General features: G+C 35.1%; 3 protein-coding genes, 1 long non-coding RNA gene and 2 other non-coding genes across 9 annotated transcripts; 3 read left to right on the top strand and 3 right to left on the bottom strand.

Moving 5' to 3' along the window:
* Positions 1-3,798: 3,798 nt before the first annotated feature.
* Positions 3,799-4,145, bottom strand: LOC130470598 (uncharacterized). The gene is made up of 2 exons (XR_008931307.1): positions 4,011-4,145; positions 3,799-3,910 (listed from the first exon to the last, which is right to left on the bottom strand). It is a non-coding gene; the product is annotated as an uncharacterized lncRNA (long non-coding RNA).
* Positions 4,050-7,688, top strand: LOC110791861 (14-3-3-like protein). The gene is made up of 3 exons (XM_021996627.2): positions 4,050-4,684; positions 5,950-6,072; positions 7,341-7,688. The coding sequence occupies exons 1-3, from the start codon at positions 4,199-4,201 to the stop codon at positions 7,515-7,517; spliced, it is 786 nt and encodes a 261-aa protein (XP_021852319.1). The 5' UTR covers positions 4,050-4,198; the 3' UTR covers positions 7,518-7,688.
* Positions 7,689-8,866: 1,178 nt separating this feature from the next.
* On the top strand, positions 8,867-8,939 carry TRNAF-GAA (transfer RNA phenylalanine (anticodon GAA)). Its single transcript has one exon. It is a non-coding gene; the product is annotated as a tRNA-Phe (tRNA).
* Positions 8,940-10,451: 1,512 nt separating this feature from the next.
* TRNAF-GAA (transfer RNA phenylalanine (anticodon GAA)) lies at positions 10,452-10,524 on the top strand. The gene has a single exon. It is a non-coding gene; the product is annotated as a tRNA-Phe (tRNA).
* A 1,596-nt stretch (positions 10,525-12,120) lies between these two features.
* Positions 12,121-17,062, bottom strand: LOC110791860 (putative WEB family protein At1g65010, chloroplastic). Of its 3 annotated transcripts, none has more exons than XM_056841044.1 (3): positions 14,397-17,062; positions 14,059-14,275; positions 12,121-13,801 (listed from the first exon to the last, which is right to left on the bottom strand). In XM_056841044.1, exons 2-3 carry the CDS (start codon positions 14,263-14,265, stop codon positions 12,329-12,331), a joined length of 1,680 nt encoding a protein of 559 aa, XP_056697022.1. In that variant the 5' UTR covers positions 14,266-14,275; positions 14,397-17,062; the 3' UTR covers positions 12,121-12,328. The 3 variants fall into 3 exon arrangements, with proteins under 3 accessions (XP_056697022.1, XP_056697021.1, XP_056697020.1); XM_056841043.1 differs by having other exon boundaries at positions 14,059-14,289; positions 14,397-17,061; XM_056841042.1 differs by having other exon boundaries at positions 14,059-17,062.
* Positions 15,447-19,879, bottom strand: LOC110791859 (pentatricopeptide repeat-containing protein At4g02750). Of its 2 annotated transcripts, XR_008931306.1 has the most exons (3): positions 18,718-19,879; positions 16,486-18,076; positions 15,447-16,388 (listed from the first exon to the last, which is right to left on the bottom strand). XR_008931306.1 is itself a non-coding variant. In XM_021996624.2 (2 exons), exons 1-2 carry the CDS (start codon positions 19,517-19,519, stop codon positions 17,112-17,114), a joined length of 1,767 nt encoding a protein of 588 aa, XP_021852316.1. In that variant the 5' UTR covers positions 19,520-19,879; the 3' UTR covers positions 15,447-17,111. The 2 variants fall into 2 exon arrangements, 1 of the variants encoding a protein (XP_021852316.1); XM_021996624.2 differs by having other exon boundaries at positions 15,447-18,076.
* Between the last annotated feature and the right edge of the window lie 2,214 nt (positions 19,880-22,093).

The following is a 22,093-nucleotide window of genomic DNA, read 5'->3' as shown; positions in this document are numbered from 1 at the left end:
TCATCGTTTCCGGAGTATTCATTTCTTGCCTGTGACGATCTTAGCTCCCACTGAAACCAAGATCCGTCGGTTCCGAATATTCATAGATGGAGTATTTAATGCCATTAAATACTTGATCCGTTTACGTACTATTTGTGTGACCCTACGGGTTCAGTCAAGAGTAAGCTGTGGATTAATATCATTAATTCCACTTGAACTGAAGCGGCCTCTAGCTAGGCATTCAGCTCACTTGATCTCACTGAATTATTAACTTGTTTAATTAATACTGAACCGCATTTATTAGACTTAACATAGAATGCATACTTGGACCAAGGGCATTATTTCCTTCAGAGTTCTCAAGACTTAATTTATTTTACAGAGGAATGAACAAAACTCAGTGGACCAAAATGAATATCTAGCTTAAACAATATGAACATTTTACACATAAATTGAACATCTAACATAAGATTAGAAAAACTCAACAAAAGTTCATCACATTTACATTATTATAATAATATTTAAATTAATTGACATTCCCAATCCAAATTTTAATCATCAATAAGATTATTGTTAAATCTCTATGAATATGAACAATGTATCATTAATTAGTATTTGTATTGTATCAAATGTCAAAAACGGCACATTCGCAAATTAAATAGAAATAGATATTCAAAAACATAAAAATTACTTACTGGAATGTGTCTATTTGCTTTTCAGCTTCAATTTCCTTCTCAATTTCGTATTTTCCAGTTATGTGATAAAAAAACCAATAGTTAGGGTTTGGTTAAATCATCACGCAACGAAAATGAACATTAAATTAAAAACGATTGAACATTAACATAAAATTGATTGAACATATGTAAATTAAAATGAATTTATCTACGAAAACTTAAAATAACTTACTCCTTCATGTCTGGTTGCTTTGCATTCCCGATTTTTTGCTCTTTACTAGATCTTCCAGTCCTATAGCCAAAAAATCAGAAGTTAGGGTTTGCTAACATCATAAACCAAAAAATTGACCATTATAATGAAATTATTTGAACATTATAAAGAAAAATACTGAAAATAACTGAATTAAACAAATATTTAAGTAATAAAACAGTTGCATGTTCGAAATCTGAAATTAAATTACATACGTTTCCTTTTTTTCTTTCGGCATCTTCGTTTTTCTGAAATAGAACGAAAATAAGCAAAATTAGATTTCATTTTAGTTCGAAAATAAAATCGAAACATCAGAATCAATTGTAATTACTTACTTTTTGCTTTTCGGTGGATTTTGAAGCTTGTTCATGTCAATTTCGTTACGAACATCCATTTTTCTCTTTTTTTTCAGTAAAAAGAAGTCACAGATTTCTTCTCTTGATATTTTGTGGAAATTCAGCTTTAATAATGAAGATTAGTAGCGGTTTGAAGAGAGAGAAAGTTGATTGAGGTGGTTGCAGGAAGTTTAATGGCGGTTTTAAGAGAGAGAAAACAACGAAGTAGAAGAGTGGGCAGAGGAGAGAGAAAATTTTTTGCGTGCTGAGAATTTGAAAGGTTTTCGAAATGATTTTCCTTTTTTTTTTTGTATTTATAGGCGATTCTTGCACGAAATTTATTCCCATCACGTGCCACAATATTTGCTTACCCGCGCGTGGGTTCCACGCGCCTAACAATGGCAGGGGGTACAGCCAAGTTGGCTGTACCTGGGTATTTTACCCAAACGACGCTGCGCGTCGTTTTGGGCAGGGGGTACAACCATCTTGGCTGTACCTGGGTATAGCAATTAGGGATATGTGCCAAACCAATTTCCCAACAGTCTCGTGCAGCTCGCTTGTGGATCAGCCCATGCCCAACTCTACTCTGATATTATCTACAAAGTAAAGACACGAATACATGAGATTTTTCGATACACAACTAAAACTCCTTATCTAGGGTTCGTTCGGTATCATTGTTAGTATCTAATTTTTGGTTTTTGCTTTAAAAACTCATATAATTTAGATTGAATCATGAACTAAAAAATAAACATACTTATAGTAATCGTATTTATTTTGTAAACTCGCAACAACAAAATAACCGGAAATCGCCTTTTGTTGTGTTCTGAAAACAAAAAACGATACCAAATGGGCCATTGACAATCAATATTATGTATTTTCTCATTAGGGATGTCAGTGGGGCGGGTTTTATAGGAGATCCGCCCCGCATCCGCCCCAAATAGGCGGGGATGGAGGGAGATTTGACGGGTGATGGGGCGGGGATGGGTATAAAAATCATACCCGCCATGGGTGATGGGGCGGGTGTGGATTTTGTGTTGGACCCGCCCCCGCCCCATCCCCACCCGCCCCGGTTGATACTCGTCAACCCTATCCTAATATCATTCCCTACGTGAATTGAAAAATTTAAAGAACATAAAAATGTTGAACAATTTTTTTTATGCGTTTGAATTGGTTTGTAGTATGTGATATTATGAATTAAGGCAAGACTTTTCATTTTATGTGTTTGAATTTTTTTGGTTATGGAAGTTACTTTTTTCCATAATGTTGGCGAAATAAGAAAAACAAGGTGGGTATTGACGCGGATATGGGGGCGGGGATGAGAGGGGGATGGATACCCAGGCGGGAGGTGGGGCGGGGGTGGATTTTAGTTTGTACCCGTTGGGGCGGGGATGGGGATGAATTAAAGGTTCAGAAGGTACAAATTTTCAGTTTTTTGGGCTTTACGCAGCTCGAGATTGAATTAGGCTTGGTTTGATAATGGCCTGGAAAACTTCTATTTTTGGTCCATAATAACAGGTTTTGAGCACAAACTTTCAGACCCAAACGTGGGCCCATGTCCATCCAGAGTCAGGCCTTTTTGTTAAAGCTCGGTCCAGTTCATGAGCAGGTATAAGTCTCTAGCTCTTATTAAGGTGTTGAATATTTCATATTATGAAATAATTTCTCATTGATAATTTCTATAAAAGGTCATGCACGCACTAGGTATCTAATAATTTATTGTATATCAAGATGATTCTTACCCACTTTGATAACTTTTATCATTTTTTGATTAACTTATATACGGAGTAATGTATTTTTTTCATGGATAAATATTTAAATGATTAAATAATTGTTTTTATATATTATTAGTGATTTTAAAGAGATAATTTCTATTAAAGATAAAAAATTATCACTAACAAATACGCAGATAACTTTTACATTATACTGGATAACGTATAAACATTTTAATTTAAATTTTACTCCGATGTACAATTATTATACACTACATTTAAATAAGAATGTGTAAACTATTTAAAGAATTACATGTTACCTTTATACATTATGAGATCATGTTTGGTATAAATCTAAAAGATGAAATGGAATGGAAACAAAATAAGAACAGAAAATGATAATGCTAAGTCTTATCATTATTAGTTGTTTGGCATGGACTCACTTTGTGTCAAAAGTTTCCAAATTTATTGTTTGGTAATTACAAAAAAGAGTTTGTCTTATCAAATTTGTTACCTAAAAAATTTGCAACGCAATTAAGAGAAATGAACTGTAGTAAAAAAAAAAAAAAAAAAAAAAAAAGAGATGAGAGATCGAGGAAGAGAAGAGAAGAGAGATGGATGCCTTTTTGTTTTGGGTGAAGGGTAACATCCTTATTACACGGGATAAGCGTTACACCAAACTACCAAAGTAAAGAAGTTAGCTACCACATTTGTCATGCCAAACAAGTCAAAAAGGAAATAAACCGGTATTTCTATTTTCATTCCGTTTCCAGAACTATTTTTTGTATACCGAATTATAACGTTAGTATTTATATGAAATTACAAGTTTTAATAATGAGAAAAAAAATTAATGATTAATAAATAAATAATTTTTATATTGCGTTGGGGTAAGAATTTTAAGTTAATTTTACATTCGCTTTATCATGTACCTACCTTAATTAGAAGTTTAGAGGTTTTTCTTTTCTCCTAACCTTTTTAGATTTCGAATTAATAAAATAAATAATAAATAAATAAAAGTTTTTGTAATTAAAATCGAAATCTAAAAAGGTTAGGAGAAAAAGAAAACCTAAAAAAGGACTAAAAAAAACCTTTAGACCGCGTGATACGGTCATTATATAGCTGGCAGCTTGGCTCCACCATTAACCTCCTCCTCTAATACTTCGTCTTTCCGAATCCAAAGACTCAAAATTTTCAAATTCCAAAATCCCTAAAAAAAAAAAGAAAAAGAAAAAAAAGCTCCAAACAACAACAACAATGGCAGCAACAACAGCAAGAGACGAGAACGTATACATGGCGAAACTCGCCGAACAAGCCGAGCGCTACGAAGAGATGGTAGAGTTCATGGAGAAGGTCGTTTCAGCCGCTTGCGAAGGCGAAGAACTCACAATCGAGGAACGAAACCTCCTCTCCGTCGCCTACAAAAACGTTATCGGAGCTCGCCGTGCTTCATGGAGGATCGTATCGTCGATCGAACAGAAGGAGGAGAGCCGTGGAAACGAAGATCATGTTTCCACCATTAGAGGTTACAGATCTAAGATTGAATCTGAGCTTTCGAATATCTGTGAAGGTATTTTGAAGCTTCTTGAATCTAAGCTTGTTCCTGTTGCTACAAATGCCGATTCGAAGGTGTTTTATCTCAAAATGAAAGGTGATTATTATCGTTATTTGGCTGAGTTTAAGACTGGATCTGAGAGGAAGGAGGCTGCTGAGAATACTCTCTCTGCTTACAAAGCTGCTCAGGTAATTTTCTTTTGTTTTTTCGTGATTTGATTGAAAAAGTGAATCGGATGCGTGGATTTATTGTTTTTCTTGTTTAGATTCTTGATGATTGCATCGACATTGTGATAATGACGAATTATTTTGAATTTTTTATATTGACCTAATTGTTGATTTTAATTGTGTTCGTATAATTTGTGATTTGGCATGATATTCTGTTAGTATGAGGTTGTTTACTGGTATTAGATAAGGCCCAGGAGATGATCCAATTTGTTGATTGTGAAAGTGATTGGAAACTTTTGTTTTGTGTTGTTTTGGGGACCTTTGATGATAGTGACTTTGATATTTGTGTTAGAACTTTGTCTATTTGTTCGGTTGTAAGATGCAAATTGTAGTTATCTTTACCAGTTTTTTAAGATAATATATACACAACAACAACCAAGCCTTAGTCCCAAAATAATTGTGAGTTTAGATAATATATGCTGATTTTATTTCTATTTGTCACTTGCATAGAGGAGTAGAAAAAGAAACACCGGAATTAGGAAAGAAAAAGAATCCAATGTTGTTCAATGGAGAAATGTATGATTGATCCCTAAAAGATACACCAACAACAATAATGAAGCCTTAGTCCTAAAATGATTGGGAATTTAGATAATATATGCGGATTTTATTTCTCTTTGTAATCGAAATTTGTCATTGCATAGAGGTGTAGACAAAATACACAGGAATTAGAAAAGAAAAGAGAACTCAATGTTGTTCAATGGAGACATGTATGATTGACCCCCTAAAAGTGAATTATAAGGTTGGAATGTGCTTTTGACCAATTTACTTGGGGAAATGTGTGATTGATCAATCTTCCATAATTGGTGGTGGCTTTGATTTGTTCTTCGTTGGACGTCTTGTTGGCCGGTTGCTATTTTAAAGATTCGGTCTTTTGAAAAGGGAATCCAATGTTGTTCAATGGGGAAATGAATGATTGACCCCTAAAAGTGAATTATAAGGTTGGAATTTGTTTTTGACCAGTTACTTGGGAAAATGCATGATTGATCATTATTCCAGGATTGGTTATTTGGTTATGGGCTCATGGCTTTTGTTTTTCGTTGGACGTCTTTCTAATAAAGAGCAGTTGTCCGGTTGCTATTTGAAAGATTCGGTCTTTTGAATGTTTTTTTTTGTTGATTGTTCTGTTTGTCGATTATTACGTTGTTGACTGGCATGAATCGAGGATGATATGTTGGTGATATAAGCTAACTAATTAAGTAATAATCTGTTCCTTTTTCATTTGGCAGGACATTGCAAATGCTGACTTGCCTCCAACACACCCCATTCGTCTTGGTCTTGCGCTTAACTTCTCAGTCTTCTACTACGAGATTCTCAACTCCCCTGACCGTGCCTGCAACTTGGCTAAACAGGTGAGAATCTTAGCTGGGAAAGAGATTCTTTCTTCTTGCTTGTATGATTGTGTTTTTAGTTAAACATTTCACTAAGTTTACCATGCATAAAGGGATCTTCTGAATTTCAATTAGCAAGTCTAACATTCATTTCTAGTATTAGATGATCAATTGGATATGATGTTTGTGTTTGAGTTAAACTTCTCATTAAGTTTACTATATGCATAAAGGGATCTTCTGAATTTTAATTAGCAAGTCTAACATTCATTTCTTGTATTAGATGATCAATTGGATATGATGATTGTGTTTTAGTTAAACATCTCACTAAGTTTACGATGCATAAAGGGATCTTTGGAATTTCAATTAGCAAATCTAACACTCATTTCTTGTATTAGATAATCATGCTCTGAACACCATTTAACCGTTCATTGTAAATGATCAACTATTTAACTATGTGCTAATCATTGCTTCTTTTATATATATATATATATATATATAATATATATATATATATATATATATATATATATATATATATATATATATATATATATATATATATATATATATATATATATATATATATATATAGGATACTCATCAATTACACCAGTTAGTTGCATCTTGCATTAATCTTTTTTTTTATATGCAAGCTAGGAACATGAAATTATAAGTTTAAAAGTTTTACAACAAAGGTAGGGAAGTCTGTCCTCCAAAATAATACTTCCTCCATTCTTATTGGATTTTGGACACCATTCACACAAACAATAGTTGTGTGTGGTCTTGTTAGATTCGTCTCAATAAATATTTTTGAATATCTAATACTTTATTACTCAGATCTTCTGTTTCTGATGAACTTTTTATAAAAAAAATTATCCATAGTTGAAGATATCAATGTTTGAAATCGTGTATTGACGCACATGACTAAATAATTGTGTCATGTAAATAAAAACAAGGGAACAGGGTAAAAAGTGCTGTCATGTAAATAAATAAGAACAGGGGAAGCCTCAGCAAAAACAATTCCAGCAAATTGTTGCTAAAAATTCAGCAACTCTGTTTGCCTGCGTTAATCAACTGAAGTAATATTTCACTACGAGTATATGTGACATTATAGAATTGTATGATAGAATAGTATATAGTTGTTATCTTTGTGACATGCTGTTAAGTGTGTTAATCGAGTATCTGCAGTTTCGATAAAATGTCTGCAAGATCATTGTTGTTTAGGAACTATAAATACATTTTGGAGCTGTGTTTATCATCTAACACTATGACCTTTCTTTTTCTACAAGGCCTTTGATGAAGCGATAGCCGAGTTGGACACACTCGGGGAAGATTCCTACAAAGACAGCACTCTGATAATGCAGCTTCTCCGCGATAACCTGACTTTGTGGACTTCCGACATGCAGGAGGACGGAGCTGATGAGATCAAAGAGGCCGCATCCAACAAGCAGGACGAAGAAAAGTGAAAACCTCGTTATTTAGAATTAGGATTTGCCTTTTGATTTTGCGATGGTTTTTATTTTTATTTTTAAGAAAAACAAAATTGAAGGTGCTGCCTGAATATTTGACAGTTCCTAGCTGTTATATTTGATTCTTATTTCTGAGTTATATTGAACAATATTATCTTGTTTTAACCAGTTCTGGGGTGTGAATGGGTTCTGAGTTAAATTTTGAATAACACATTAAATTACAGGCTAAGTAGTTGCAAGAAATATGCTGGTTAGAGCCTTACAGGTCAATTGGTTCTACTGGGTTGGTGGTTTTTTCAGGGCACCAGAGACATCATAAGCTGGCAGTGGGTTTGGTTGTGTCGGAATTAGGTCAATTCGTTTATAAATGGCTTGGAATTTTCCCAACCCAATCCGACCTGTTTACTTAAACGGGTTGAGATTCTCAACCCAACTCAACCTGGCTATAAACGGATTGATGTTAATTTGACCCGTTTACAATGAACAGTATTGTGGGATGATTTTTTTTAAGGCAAATCTCGTAGCTAAAACTAATACGCCAATATATATATTTGACATGAATCAAAAACGTTGAATAACGATTTTATTTGATGACTCTGGTGAATGATCCTAGTAGCTACAACACCATGAGCCTCTTTCATTTGATTAGGGTTTAGGAGTACATCTTCTCGGATTTACTAAGGGGTCGTTTGGTTGGGGCATTTAGGGTTTAGGGTTTAGGGTTTAGGATCATTGAGCCTCTTTCATTTGAATGTTTAGGAGTACGTACTCATCCTTTAGGGTTACATACATCATTTTTCGATAAACTAATGATACAGTTACATATATCATTTCTCAATAAACTTAATACTTCGTACTAGTGATGGCGTGGAGTGGACAGTTTTTTGTTTTAAATGCAACTTCCCTTTAGTGACAAAATGTCCTTGTTCTTTAGTTATCTTTTTAAACTCTTTCACTTGGCTTCTATTCTTTTGGTGTTTAAGGAATTCAAGATATGATTTATTTGAGAATCATATTGAGTGTTTGTGTTCCTTTTATGCTTGATATACTAGTATTAGAATGAGATTCAAAGTAAAAAAGCTGATCTAGACATTAAGATGGTTATAAATTTATGCAAAAAGAACAAATGTTGGTAACATTCAAAAATAAAAATAAAAAATGTTGGTACAGTTCCAAAAATTCAATCTTGAACAACCAAACCTATCCACAAATTATTCACGTTCCAATTCTGATGCTTCTTTCTGTTGGAGGCGATCCTCAAATTGATAAGCAGCCGCCTACGTCCTACAACTCCTTCAGTTGTTTTATTAAGATAATAAATAAACGTATGAAAAAGGAATCAATAAGCGGGGATAGCTCAGTTGGGAGAGCGTCAGACTGAAGATCTGAAGGTCGCGTGTTCGATCCACGCTCACCGCAAATTTTTATTTTTTTTAATAAAAAAAAGGTTAATTTATTATTTATTTTTTGCATCTCATATTCTCACCTATCTTTTTCTTAATTTATTTAATATATATACAAAATATGGGAACAAATTAAAAAAAATCCTACACAAGTTTATATTTAGTCAAATTCAACCATAAAATAACGTATAATATAATTCAAGCATTTTTGGGAAGGTCATTTAACAAAAAAAAAAAACTCTTATATGATCTCGGGTTGATTAATAAACGAAACGTTCATGAACCACTCACGAACACAAAGTTTTTTAAACGAACAAAGGTTGAACATATTTTTGAGCTCGGTTGAAAGCTCGAGATCGGGTAGTTCTCGGGTAAATAACGAACATGAACATTAACATTAACAGGAATAGGGTAGTACTCGGCTAGGCTCGTCTCGTTTGCAACCCTACTTTTACACAATTAACACAAATAAAACTTAAATGAAATACTAGCCTTATGCATTTGCATATAATATAAAAGGGTATTGAAAACGTTACGTTCTTCTGAAATCTAAAGTATGTGCATTTATTTACTTCCATCACCGTCGAATCAGGGATCAACAGAATGACAAATCTAACATGAATAAACAGACACCAAAGCTACTAGAAAAAAAATTATGCAAAAAAAGAACAAATGCTTAAAAAAAAGAAGGTATCAATAAACTACCAGGGCTCGGTTAAAGTTTGTTCATGTTCGTTTATTTAATAGACGAGTCAAACTTGAACAACTTTTGAAGACCGTTTAACAAATGAGCTTGAACATGAACGTATGTATGATCATTAATTTAAGTTCATGAACAACTCGTTTATTTATGTTCATGCATAAGCTCGTCTATTTATTTTCATAATCAAATTTGTCATACATAATTGTTTTATTTAGACAAAAAATATATTTTGGCTTTTAACATCTAAAAATATTTATTATGAACAAAAATATTTTAAAAATTGAATTTAAATTTCTAAATCTGTGCACATTCCAAATTATGTTTTCAAATGGTTAAATTGTAGCGCAGAGTTCATTTGTAAAAACCTCGTTTAAGAAAAAAGCTCCAATATGAACTCGCTTCGATTAATAAACGAGACATTCATGAACCGTTCACGAACACAAAGTCTCTTAAACGAACCGAACTTGTCTATTAAACGAACCGTGCTCGAACATATTTTTGAGCTCGGTTGAAAGCTCGGGTTCGGGCTAGAGCTCGAGATCGCCTAAATTAAATGAACATGAACATGAACAGGGTAGTACTCGACTCGTTTCGCTCCGACTCAGCTCGTTTGCATCCCCTAAGTTTTACACAATTAACACAGACAAAACTTTGTGTCTGGGAAAGAAATTGATTGCGACTGAGTATTACAGAAGTAATGAGGATAAATCTGCATTCACGTTGCAATTCTGATGCTTCTTCTGGTGGAGACGATCCTCGAATTGATAGGTAGCAGCCGCCTATACTTCTTTATTTATATTATATTTAATAAAACGAAATCAATAAGCGGGGATAGCTCAGTTGGGAGAGCGTCAGACTGAAGATCTGAAGGTCGCGTGTTCGATCCACGCTCACCGCATATTCAATTTTCTTTTTTTAATTTTCTTTTCTTTTCTTTTCCTACCCAAGTTTGTATTTTGTCAAGTTTAACCATAAAATTGCGTATTCAATTTTCTTTTTTTAATTTTCTTTTCTTTTCTTTTCCTACCCAAGTTTGTATTTTGTCAAGTTTAACCATAAAATTGCGTATAATTCAAATTAATGCTTTAAATCCTTATAATCTAATTTGTTAATTATGAACACATTAATTTTCAATCGGTCGGGACAAAAATGGGTTCGGTCTAATACATAGTAGTTTAGTGGAAGTATATTTTACACAATTAACACAAACAAAACTTATAAGAAGTACTAGCCTTGTGCATTTGCATAGAATAAAAAGGGTAATGGAATGTTACGTTCTTCTGAAATCTAAAGTATGTGCTTTTATTTACTTCCATCACCGCCGAATCAGGGATCAACCCAATAAACAGTCACTAACAGTGTGTTTGAAAACCAAATTAGTCACTAACAGTGTGTTTGAAAACCAAATTAATGTTGAAATTTGAGGAAAAGTAAACTGTGAAAATCTATAGAAAAGTAAATCTGAACATATATGTGTAATCTCTAAATTTTTAATTTGTTTGGCTAATTATTATGTAAAACTGTGGAAAATAGAATATTATATATTTTTCACTTGTTTAATTTTGTTTTCCACAAATTTCCACAGTTTTTTCCGTCACTTTTGAGGGAAAAGGTGTGGAAAATAAAATAGGCAAAATCCAGCTTACTAGGTAATTGAGTTGGTATCTCCTTCTATATCTTTTAAACGAAATCAAAATTTTCATTACTTTTAAAATTTGTAATAAATTTTTTATTATATCTTATAATATTTTTATTGTAGAAAGATTTGAAAAACTTAATAAAATTAAATGGATGCATATTGTTTTAAAGATGGTTTAGGGCTCGTTTATTTTATCAAGCTCGATTTAAGCTTGTTCAAGTTCGAGCTCAAACTCGAAATGCAAACAAGCCTGTTTGTGAACAAAGCTCGAACTAACCAAATTCTGAACGATCTAAACTCGAAAAAGAAAATTTCTAAGCTCGTTCAAGCTCGAGTGAGCTCGAACACTAATAATCTTTATCATCTCGAACAGACTAAAACTCGGCTTTGCTCGACTCGTTTGCATCCCTTGATTAGGCAGAAGTCTAAGTCGTTGTTCAAAGTGGATTAACGACCTGTTTGGTAGCCGGTAACAAACGGTGGGAATGAAAATAAATCTAAGTGTGTTTTGGCAAGAAAATAACATCATGATATATTGATATCCATGGTAATTAAATTTTGCCTTAAACGGAGTGGTTTTCTTCATAAATTTGCACTCCCACCTAATAGGCTAATACCACTTCCTAAATAGTAATGGATGATAATGAAAATTTATAAAGAAAAAGAGATAATATTGAGTAAACTAACATTACCATGGGGAATGAATATTGATTTTCCCGACAAATTTGCATACAAATTCATTCCTATTAACACCATTTATGGCTGGCTACCAAACGGACTGTAAGAATATGTTTTACACAATTAACACAAACAAAACTTATAAGAAGTAATAGCCTTATGCATTTGCATAGAATATAAAGGGGCATTGAAAATGTTATGTTATTTTGAAATCTAAAGTATGTGCTTTTATTTACTTCCATCACCGTCGAATCAAGGATCAACAGAATGAGAAATCTAACATGAACAAACAGACACTAATTAAAGCTACTAGAAAAAAAATATGGGATGTTTAAAAACAGTAAAAGAAAAATCCACCTTAATTACTACCTAATTAAGCTGGTAATTAAGCTGGTATCTCCTTTGGTGAATGTGGTACATCTTTTGATGGGTGAGGTAAATCCTTTGGAGGGTGAGAGTTTTTCCTCCTCAAAAGGTCACCAAATCTCCTCAACAATGCTTTCCTCTTCCCCTGTGAAGACCTATCAATCTCCATATCATCAAAATTTGCATCTTCATCAAAATTATCAAAATTCAGATTATTGTTATTATTATTATTATTATTATCATCACCACTACTGCAAGTTGATCCTGTTCTTTGAAGATGATTATCGTCCTTTACCGGGGATGTTTCTATCAGGTCGAATATAGAACCACCAAGTGCGTCATCTTCACCACCTTCTTCGTCACTATCAACACCCTTGTTCGATGGCTTACATGCCATACTAGGAAGCCAGAGCTGGTTCAGATCAAAACTGAATCTCCTCGATTCTTTGACTTCTTTATTATTATTATTACTAAACTCTGTGCTGTTTTCTGCTGATGAAGCTGTTTCTTTCTTTGCCACCTTTTTCTGCTCTTTTAAGTTCTCTTTATCCCTTTTCTGATCTTTGTTTTCCTTTTTAGACGACCCTGAAACCATTACCCTCTTCAGTTCCTTGACAGTCTCGTTTGCTTCGGCCTCATTAATCCTAAGCCGCTCAGTTTCAAGAGCAAGGGTAATAAGGGCTTTATCCTTCTCAGTAATTGCATCTTTTAGATGAGAATTCTCAGCTCGAGCAAGACTAGAAGCTTCTTTAGCCACATTAGCTTCATTCAAAGCTTGTTTTAATATATCCCTCAAATTCTTGTTCTCTTCTTTTGCCTTTTCACTCATAACTTCAGCCTCTTTCAACAACTTTGTCAGATTACTGCATTCTTTCTGAACAGCACTTTTCTCATCATCAGTTATCTTTATACACTTAACAAACTGAATTTCTCTGTCATTCCATGCCAAAAGAGAATCCTCTGCCTCTAGTCTTAACCTGTCAACTGTATTTTTTAACCGATCATTCTCTTTCTTTGATGATATCAAGAGCGCTTCATATGACTCTTCGGCACTTTTCACCATTTGTTTTAAATTCGCTGCTTCCTCTTTCATTGCTTCAAGTTGCTGTTCTGTTGATGTGAGCTTTCCCTTTGCCTGGTTGGCTTCAATGGCTACTTCTTTTAAAACTACTGCGAGTTCGTCCATGGCTTTTTTACTCTTGTGCTCTGCTTCCATGGCCATATTCAGCTCATTCTTTAGAATATAAATCTCATCCAACAAGTTTGTCTTATCTAAGAACGCAGGTTCACGTGCCTCAACTGCACGAGTGGCATTTTCTTTATCTTGCATTTTCTCTTCAAGCAAAGTTACCTGAATCCTTGATTTCTCTAGCAAGATTGAAGACTCCTTAACCTGGCTAGTTTGGGCAGCAAATGACTCAGAAAGCTTTGTTTCTGACGCTTTTCTTCTGCCAAGTTCAACCTCCAACTCCTGGATTCTTCTTGCGTGGACCTGGTACACAATAAAAACATTAGTGTGGACCCAAAAACCAATAATTCTACCACAATTTTTACGCACATTTAAACACCAAATTTCGTAGAGACAGTAACCATTTTTTGAATCATAGTAACCCTATGTTTTTTTAAAAGTGAATTGTGACTTAAAATCACATTATTCAAACACAACATGTATCAACGACACCAATTTGATATATTTTTTTCATAAAAATCCTTATAAACATGCCAAAACAAATTAGAAACAAGTTCCACCTTCGCCTCTTCTTCCACCTTCTTCTGTAGTGAAACTTCTTTTTCATTCAACTTAAACTCCAATTGTTTCAGCTTATCAACCTCAGATTTCAGGGACTCAATTGTCTTTTCCTTGATCTGTAGTTCCCTGTTTGCATCCTTAAGGGCTTCCTTCACCTCATTAAGCTCCTCTTGGGTGTCTTCGTGCATCATCATTTGTTCCTGCATTTCTGAACCTCTGACAAAAAAAAACTTTGAAAGGAATTGCATGAGAAAATCAGCATTAATAACCCAAAAACAAAATTAAAAAAAGAAAGAAAATAAACTAATACACCATGCAGATTATTATTACCCAATACCTGAGAAGATTGACCACCACCTTTGAGATATCCTGGCAAAGTTCAGGAGAAAGTTCCAACAATAAAAGGGTTCTGATTTTTATTTTTTATTGTTTTCCCCTTTTTTATTGCAAAATTTATTTGAAAAGTCAATTTAAATGATCTTGACGTATTAAAAAAAAACAATGGGGGAAATGTAAATGAAAACACAAAATCAATAACCCCAATAGTTGTAATTAAAAATGAGTTAGAGCCTGAGGTATGAACAAAACTCCAGCCCCACCCAGATTTGTTTTTTGATGTTTTTTTTTTGTTTTTGTGTTTTTTTTGTTTTTTTGTTTTTAGTCCTCGTTCAGAGGAGAATCAGATTGGTCAAAAGAGGAGGATAGAGAAAAATAGGAATTGTATTTAACAAGCTAACCATCCTAAATTTAGGCAAAGTATATGGTTAATGTGAATCATCATCTATATTTAGTAAACAAAGTGATAGGGCAGAGAGAAGAACACTGCTAAACCAAGAAGATCTCCCACTTATAGCCATTCAAAAAATAGTTTCCAAACTTGGTGGCTTTCCTTTCCAAAAAAATCTTTACAAAACGAGTGAGAGATCTACACATGGAAATTATATCAGGCAAAAAAGATAATAACATAATATCAGACAATAATAAAAGATAAAAGGGACTAAAATGTTAAGATGGGATTACCATGATTTTGGTGAATGCCCTGAATGGTGAGTCCCGTAGCCATTGACAGATGAGAATAAAGATAATCAGGATATCAGATTGTATTAACAGACGTCAGATTCGAAACCCATGCAAATTACTGAATTAGAATATTACTCAAATAAAGAAAATCACACAATTTGACAGGGTCAAATCAGTGATCAATTGGCAATTAAGAAAAGTAAAGATCAGTTTGTTTGCCGACTGTGATGTCATGAGCTGCTTTGTCCCATTTTACTTGTATTTGCACTCCACATTTAACAAAAAAAACACAAGTCATTGAATATGTTTATGAGCAAATAGCAAATTCTTCTAAGAGTATTTGTTTAATACAGGATCTTCATGGAACTGTTAAAAAAATGCCACTCATGCATTATTAATTTCAAAGACACTTCAGATTTGTCCGGGAAGAAGAATCGTGACTAGGGAATACCAAATTAGTGCTTACCTGATAACAAATCATGAGACTCAACTTTATAGCCTATAGAGATCTTCTACAGCCCTTTAAGATGGTTGTGTGCCGGGTTGTGTCAGGCTTTGGGCCGAGCCGTGGGCCTAACGGGTCTGGCCCATGCCAAACCACTCTGCATCGTGACTGGCCGGGCCGCAAAGTTCAAAATGAGCCCAAGTCCACGTGCCGGGTCGGTCCTGTCCGCCGTGCTCATGGCTAATTTACTAAATTTAGCGTGTTTTTTCGTGCCTTGCCTTGTGCTTTTCCCGAAAAAAAGTGACACAAGCCCGGCCCACGACTTCGTGCTGGGTCATGCTTTTTCCGTGCCCGTGTCGGACCGGGATTTATTCATGTCGGGTCGGTCGGGCCTCGGCTCGGCCCATGTCAATCTTTACAGCCCGTGAAAGGCATGGAAATGGAGCCAGATGTAACAGATTTTGTTTGGCAGTCACCTTGCTGAAAATGGTTGTCATTCACAGATTCTCAGAATATGGCTGATTGTATAAATTTCTCCTTCATGCTATCACCCATTTTATGATCTGTAAATATAATCTTTGTGCCGATCAAGCATTTGATGAATCAAATTACTGTCATATAGATGCCTGTGAGGAAGCAGTAATATATCCACAATGGCTCTGTATCGCGTTCCCTACTTTTGCAGTCTCTAATATCATAGTCAAAACTCAAAACTATGAAGAGTTGGGCAGGAAATACTTAGCTTGGTAGGAAATTTGTTCTGTGTTTCTTTCCCTACTGGTCACAGAAGTACCTGGACCTCTGGGTTGCAATCACTTCAAACCATTCATGAGCCAGATTCCTATATATTATTCAGCTTGTGACCTGGAAAAAAGGCTCAAATTTAAGGACACAAAACTCCATCCATGCTTTGTTACTCCAATAAACCATTAACCTTCCCATACTCATGTTCAACACATACCTAAATCCTGAAACAAATGTAGATACATGGGTATGATCCTTAAATTGTTGGCAAACTTAAAAATATCACAGATTTCCTGCACAACCTGTTCAATTGGTTGACCGACATTGTTGAGTTAGTTGCAGATTCCAGTAACAGAGCACTAGCTAACATCAAAACAATCCCCCATGGATGCAACTAGACCTGATCAAAGTGTGGGCCGGGGTTCGGCTCGGCCATGGCTTAAAATTTCTGCTGTTGAGTCGAAATTTTCTGCCCAAAACCCGTTATTTCGGGCCAAATTTATAACTAAGATTGCAACTTTGAGTTGCCTAAAACCCACTCAAAAAATAAAACAATCGGACTGGGCCGGGCCCGAATACCTGGCCCAAAAATCTGCCCAACCCCGTTATTTTTCGGGCCGGGGTCATGATGATCAGGTCCGCAATGATTTCTGTATATCAAACATAATATTTTCCCAAAACTTGTCCGATAGGTGCAGCAGATTCCAGTTCCAGCTGCTGATTGCAGAAGCTCTGGAAATCCCTCACTCTCTTTTGCAATCTGCATTTGAGCTATCTATAAATGTATTCCAGAAGTCACACGAAAACCCCACCATAGATTAAAAAACCATTCATCAAAACACCTTATGAGCCACAACAGGCCACTTCTGATACCAAGTCTGCAGCATCTCCGGAACACTTAAAATGCAACCTAATTTGCTTTAAAATTAAACATATTTTACCAATCTCAGGATGAGTAACACCCCCGCCAATAAAAATGTGCACTTTATTACCAACCTCTGTCCAGCTATACGCACTCAACTTCTTAACACCCTGTTCTTCCATTAAACGCCTTACCCTACTAACCTCCTTCCACATACCACGTCTCGCATATATATTCGATAACATAACATAAGCCCCAGAATTGTTCGGGTCCATTTCCAATATTTTGGTTGCAGATAATTCCCCGAGTTCTGCATTCAAGTAAACATGGCAAGCTGCAAGAAGAGATCCCCATACACCACAACTTATTTCAAATGGCATCTCTTGAATAATTTTGTAGGCTTTCTCTAATTGGCCTTTTCTACATAATATATCAACCAAACAAGCATAGTGTTCGGGGTTTGGGGGGAGTTTATAGTCTTTTACCATTGTATCAAACCAAACCAAACTATCATTCACCTTTCCAGTGTGACCACAAGTAGACAACATACTAAGAAAAGTTATTCCATTAGGATCAAACCCCTTTGCACACATCTCATTGAAGAGTGCACGGGCTTTCTCGTATAACCCATGTTGTGCGTAGCCAGCAAGAATTGTGTTCCATGAAACAACATCGGGGTTGTGAATTTCTGTAAAAGCCAATTCTGAATCTACAACACTACCACACTTGCTGTACATTGACAATAAGGCATTGCAAACAGATAGATTTGTTCCATAACCAAACTTAACAACAAGTGAGTGAGTTTGCCCACCTTCTTTTACAGATGTCAGAGATGAGCAAGCAGTCAGAACTGAAACAAAAGTTGCCTTATCTGGTTGAATACTCAATCTAAGCATCTCTGAAAACAATTTCAGAGCTTCCTCTCCACTATCATTTTGAGTATAACCTGTACGTGCAGAAAATCATCAGTTTAAGGACAGTACCTTAACATGCCAAAAAAATCACTTCACTTTACCAAAAGATCATTATTCAAGTACCAGCCTCTTTAAGTGGCCTGTGATCAAACTGGACGTAGTCGCAAGTCACCCAATACAACCTCTTTTAACGGAAATGACTTGCGTTATTGGTACTACTTAGTAGTGTATTGCTAAACCAATATTAATCATACCAATACCAAACTAATGAGTACCAATAAGAATCACTTGCGTCCATTCTAGACACAAGAACGAATTAAAATGTATAACGTCCACATGTGATTACTTTAATAAACTAATAATAACTTATGGATTGGTGATGATAACCAGTTCAAACTAAAACTTTGTAAGACTATAACTATACAAGATATATAACTACATAATTGTATAACTATATGGTTATCAAACGATATTTACAAACTGTATAAGGCTACAACTATATAATTATTTTTAAGATTATAAGTTTACAAATATATAATTTTATCACATTATAAATATAGAGTTAGGTAAGGTGGTTCAAATTAATCTGTAAACAGGGCACACTAATCATTTAGGTGAAACCAATCCTATATGACAAAATAAACAAACTACAAAGATCATATCAATATTATACCTGTGATCATAGCATTCCAAGCAACATGATCCTTCTGCGAAAGCCGATCAAACAAATTCCTAGCATCCTCCATCTTCCCCTCTTTACAGTAACCAGTTATCATAGCAGTAGCTGCAACAACAGTCTTATTTGGCATCTGCTCAAACAACTCCCTAGCTCCCTCAAACATTCCATTCTGGACATACCCACTAATCATCACAGTCCAAGTTATGCTATTCTTCTGAGGAATTTGATCAAACAAAGCCTTTGCTTCCCCAACCATCCCTTTCTGTAAATACCCATCAATCATAGCAGTACAAGAGATGATATTCCTACACGGCATTTCCTTAAAAAGCCGAATCGCCTCCTCAATTCTTCCATTCTTCACAAAACCTGATATCATTGCATTCCAAGAAGAAACGTTTTTTCTAGGCATCATGTGAAAATACTGAAACCCTTCATCAATCAAGTCATTCTCAATGCAACCTGCTATCATTGAATTCCAAGATACAACATTTCTCTCTGGCATTGACATAAAAAGCTTCTTAGATTGATCAAAAGCCCCGTTTTTCCAATACCCAGTAAGGAGAGCATTCCAGGTGATAACATCTCTGTTAGGCATTTTGTCGAACAGTTGGCGAGCAGCTTTGACGTTTCCTGCTCGTGAGAGAGTAGAGATTTGGGCATTGCAGTGAGAGACATTTTGAGTTGAGAAGAGCCTAAATTGTTGGAGAAAATGGCGAGAGTAGAGAAGATCAACTGAATTAGTAAGTAATGCACAAGGGTTACGCGAGTTTGTCCACAAATGGCCGAAAGCGAACATTTCATAACATTTGGTAGGAAGAAAGATTGGGTTGAACTGAACTAGCAGAAAAGCTACAGTTGTGTGTCAATCGCTGCGTTCATGTTCAATTAGGGGTTGGCTGAGTTTGTGTTACTAATCTTTTGTGGGTTTGGAACTTTGGATGCTTGATAGATCGATAATTGCCTACTTGGTTTACGGAGTAAAGTATTACCATAGTCTTACGATCGAACCTACGACGACTGGACTATGGATTGTATGTACCAACTGTCTGTTGGTTTATGGTAATTAGGGCTGAACTTGGTATTGTTCGATATTCGCAACAATAATTGGGTGGGATTATAACATATCCATCCAGAATTTATCTTGAATCCGAATTAGTCCTAAATGTGAACTGGGTGCTAACACCACACAAAAAAAAAAAAAAAAAAAAAAAAAAAACAAACTTGGATTGTAAGTAGTGAAGTTGGAAAAAGAGATCATCCAGTGGATCCTGGCGGAGGCGCCCGATCGAGCGCGAATGCGGAAAAACTGAGAGGTTAATTCGTCCGATCGATAAAATATACCCAGTGATTTTTATCGCACTTGCGTCCGATCGGGCGAATTAAGTAAAGTTTTGTAGAGTTAAACTAGTGTTCGATCAGGAAGGTTCACTCTATTTGATTGAGTGGAGGCCAAAAATCATGTAAATACACCCAGTGGTTTTTATCGCACTTGCGTTCGGTCGGGTTAATAAGTGAAATTTTGTAGAGTTACACTAGCGCTCGATCAGGTACGTTCACTCGGTCTGATTGAGCGAAAGCCAAAAATCATGTAAATACACCCAGTGATTTTTATCGCACTTGCGTTCGGTCGGTGAATGAGTGAATTTTTGTAGAGTTACATTAGCGCTCGATCAGGTGGGTTCACTCGGTTTGATTGAGTGAAGGCCAAAAATCATGTAAATACACCCAGTGGTTTTTATCGCACTTGCGTTCGGTCGGGCGAATAAGTGAAATTTTGTAGAGCTACACTAGCGCTCGATCAGGTGGGTTCACTCGGTTTGATTGAACGAAGGCCAAAAATCACGTTTGTACAGTTTTACTATGCTTCTTTGGAAGTCCTTTTGTAAGAGACTTATTAAAAGATTTTAATCATTCAAATTATGGTAAGTTAAGGTGGTTTATGTTCCTCTTGATTAAAGAGATTACTAACACTTCATTATCAACGATTAATTGCCTTTGGTCATGGTTATTGGATTAGAGTATCTCGACTTCCCTGAACTGTTTTGATTACTCCACTTATACATACTCTTCTTTTCTAACTTTGTTGGTATACAATTGTGATCTCTTTCTCTCCTCTTCTTTTCTCTCTTTTCGGTATAAGTTCTAGTGACTTTATCTCACACCCAAGTGTGACATTAAAGTAGAGTAAACCTTAAAAAATAACAGTAAATACTTGCACCTCGATTGCACGAATCTCAATTATTTGATTAACACAGCACAACAAGTTCCGTAAATTACCCTACTTTCTTATTCCACATAGTTTGCCTTAAAAACACCTAAATACAACATAGATTTCTTTATTCTAAGTGAATGTTGTAAAAAAAAAAAGTCAACGTTGAGTACAATCATCTAAGACCTCGATATTCCTCTCTAATACATACCTACGTGGATCAGATCATAAATGATGGTGTAAAATGAATGAACCATATATAAAATACCAACTACTCCCTCCGTCCCTTAATAATCGCACCGTTTCGATCAGACACACAACTTTGACCATCAATATCTTTAACTACTCCGTATTATAAAACTTATAAAAATATTAATATTTTAAGATAAAGTCAACAATATATTATATACTTGAGAGTACAAATGAGAAAATGATTCGAATATATAATCTACTCCCTCCGTCCCGGAATACTCGACCCGGTTTGACCGGCACAGAGTTTAAGGGACTTGAATTTATTCACAGTCCTCCATTTTGAATTTTTTAGGCCAATACCTACCTCATTGGTAGATTCACAGTCAACAAGATTTGTTCAAGTGTTTCCACCGTATCGTCACTTAAACCGACATCTTTTCACAAAAGCACTGCAGGGAGGATCTAAATTCGCTTCATGTGCAACTACCTATTAGATGTTGATGCATCTAATTTCGCTTCGTTATACTAGTATCAAAAACAGAATCTCAATATTCTATGTAGCAGAAATCACACCTCCAGAGAAGTTTTGGGAATTTCTAGTAGAAACAAAATCACAAACCAAAAGAAAACTTGGGGAATTTCTAGCAGAAACAAAATCACAACTACAAGAAATCTTGGGGTATAGGAAGAGCGTAAACAGCGTAGGCAACAAATGCATCACTGATTCACTTCTTCTATGAATCTGATAATGTCAAAAACTACAAATGCTAGTAACTTTCATAGCCGGTGCTAAAATATGTGCACAGAGTTACACAGTTTGGCACCCTACCAATTTGCCCATCAAAAATTCGAGTAATTTTCACATCCGGTGCAAAAATCAGATCAATTGGTGAAGCTAAGGATCTCAATCGAGAATGAACATACAAATAAAACATAAATGAATCAAGTCTGAATATATATGAACTACTC

Source organism: Spinacia oleracea, chromosome 3, assembly GCF_020520425.1.
Source record: "Spinacia oleracea cultivar Varoflay chromosome 3, BTI_SOV_V1, whole genome shotgun sequence".
NCBI classification, from domain to species: Eukaryota; Viridiplantae; Streptophyta; class Magnoliopsida; order Caryophyllales; family Amaranthaceae; genus Spinacia; species Spinacia oleracea.
This window is presented reverse-complemented; position numbering and strand designations above follow the sequence as displayed.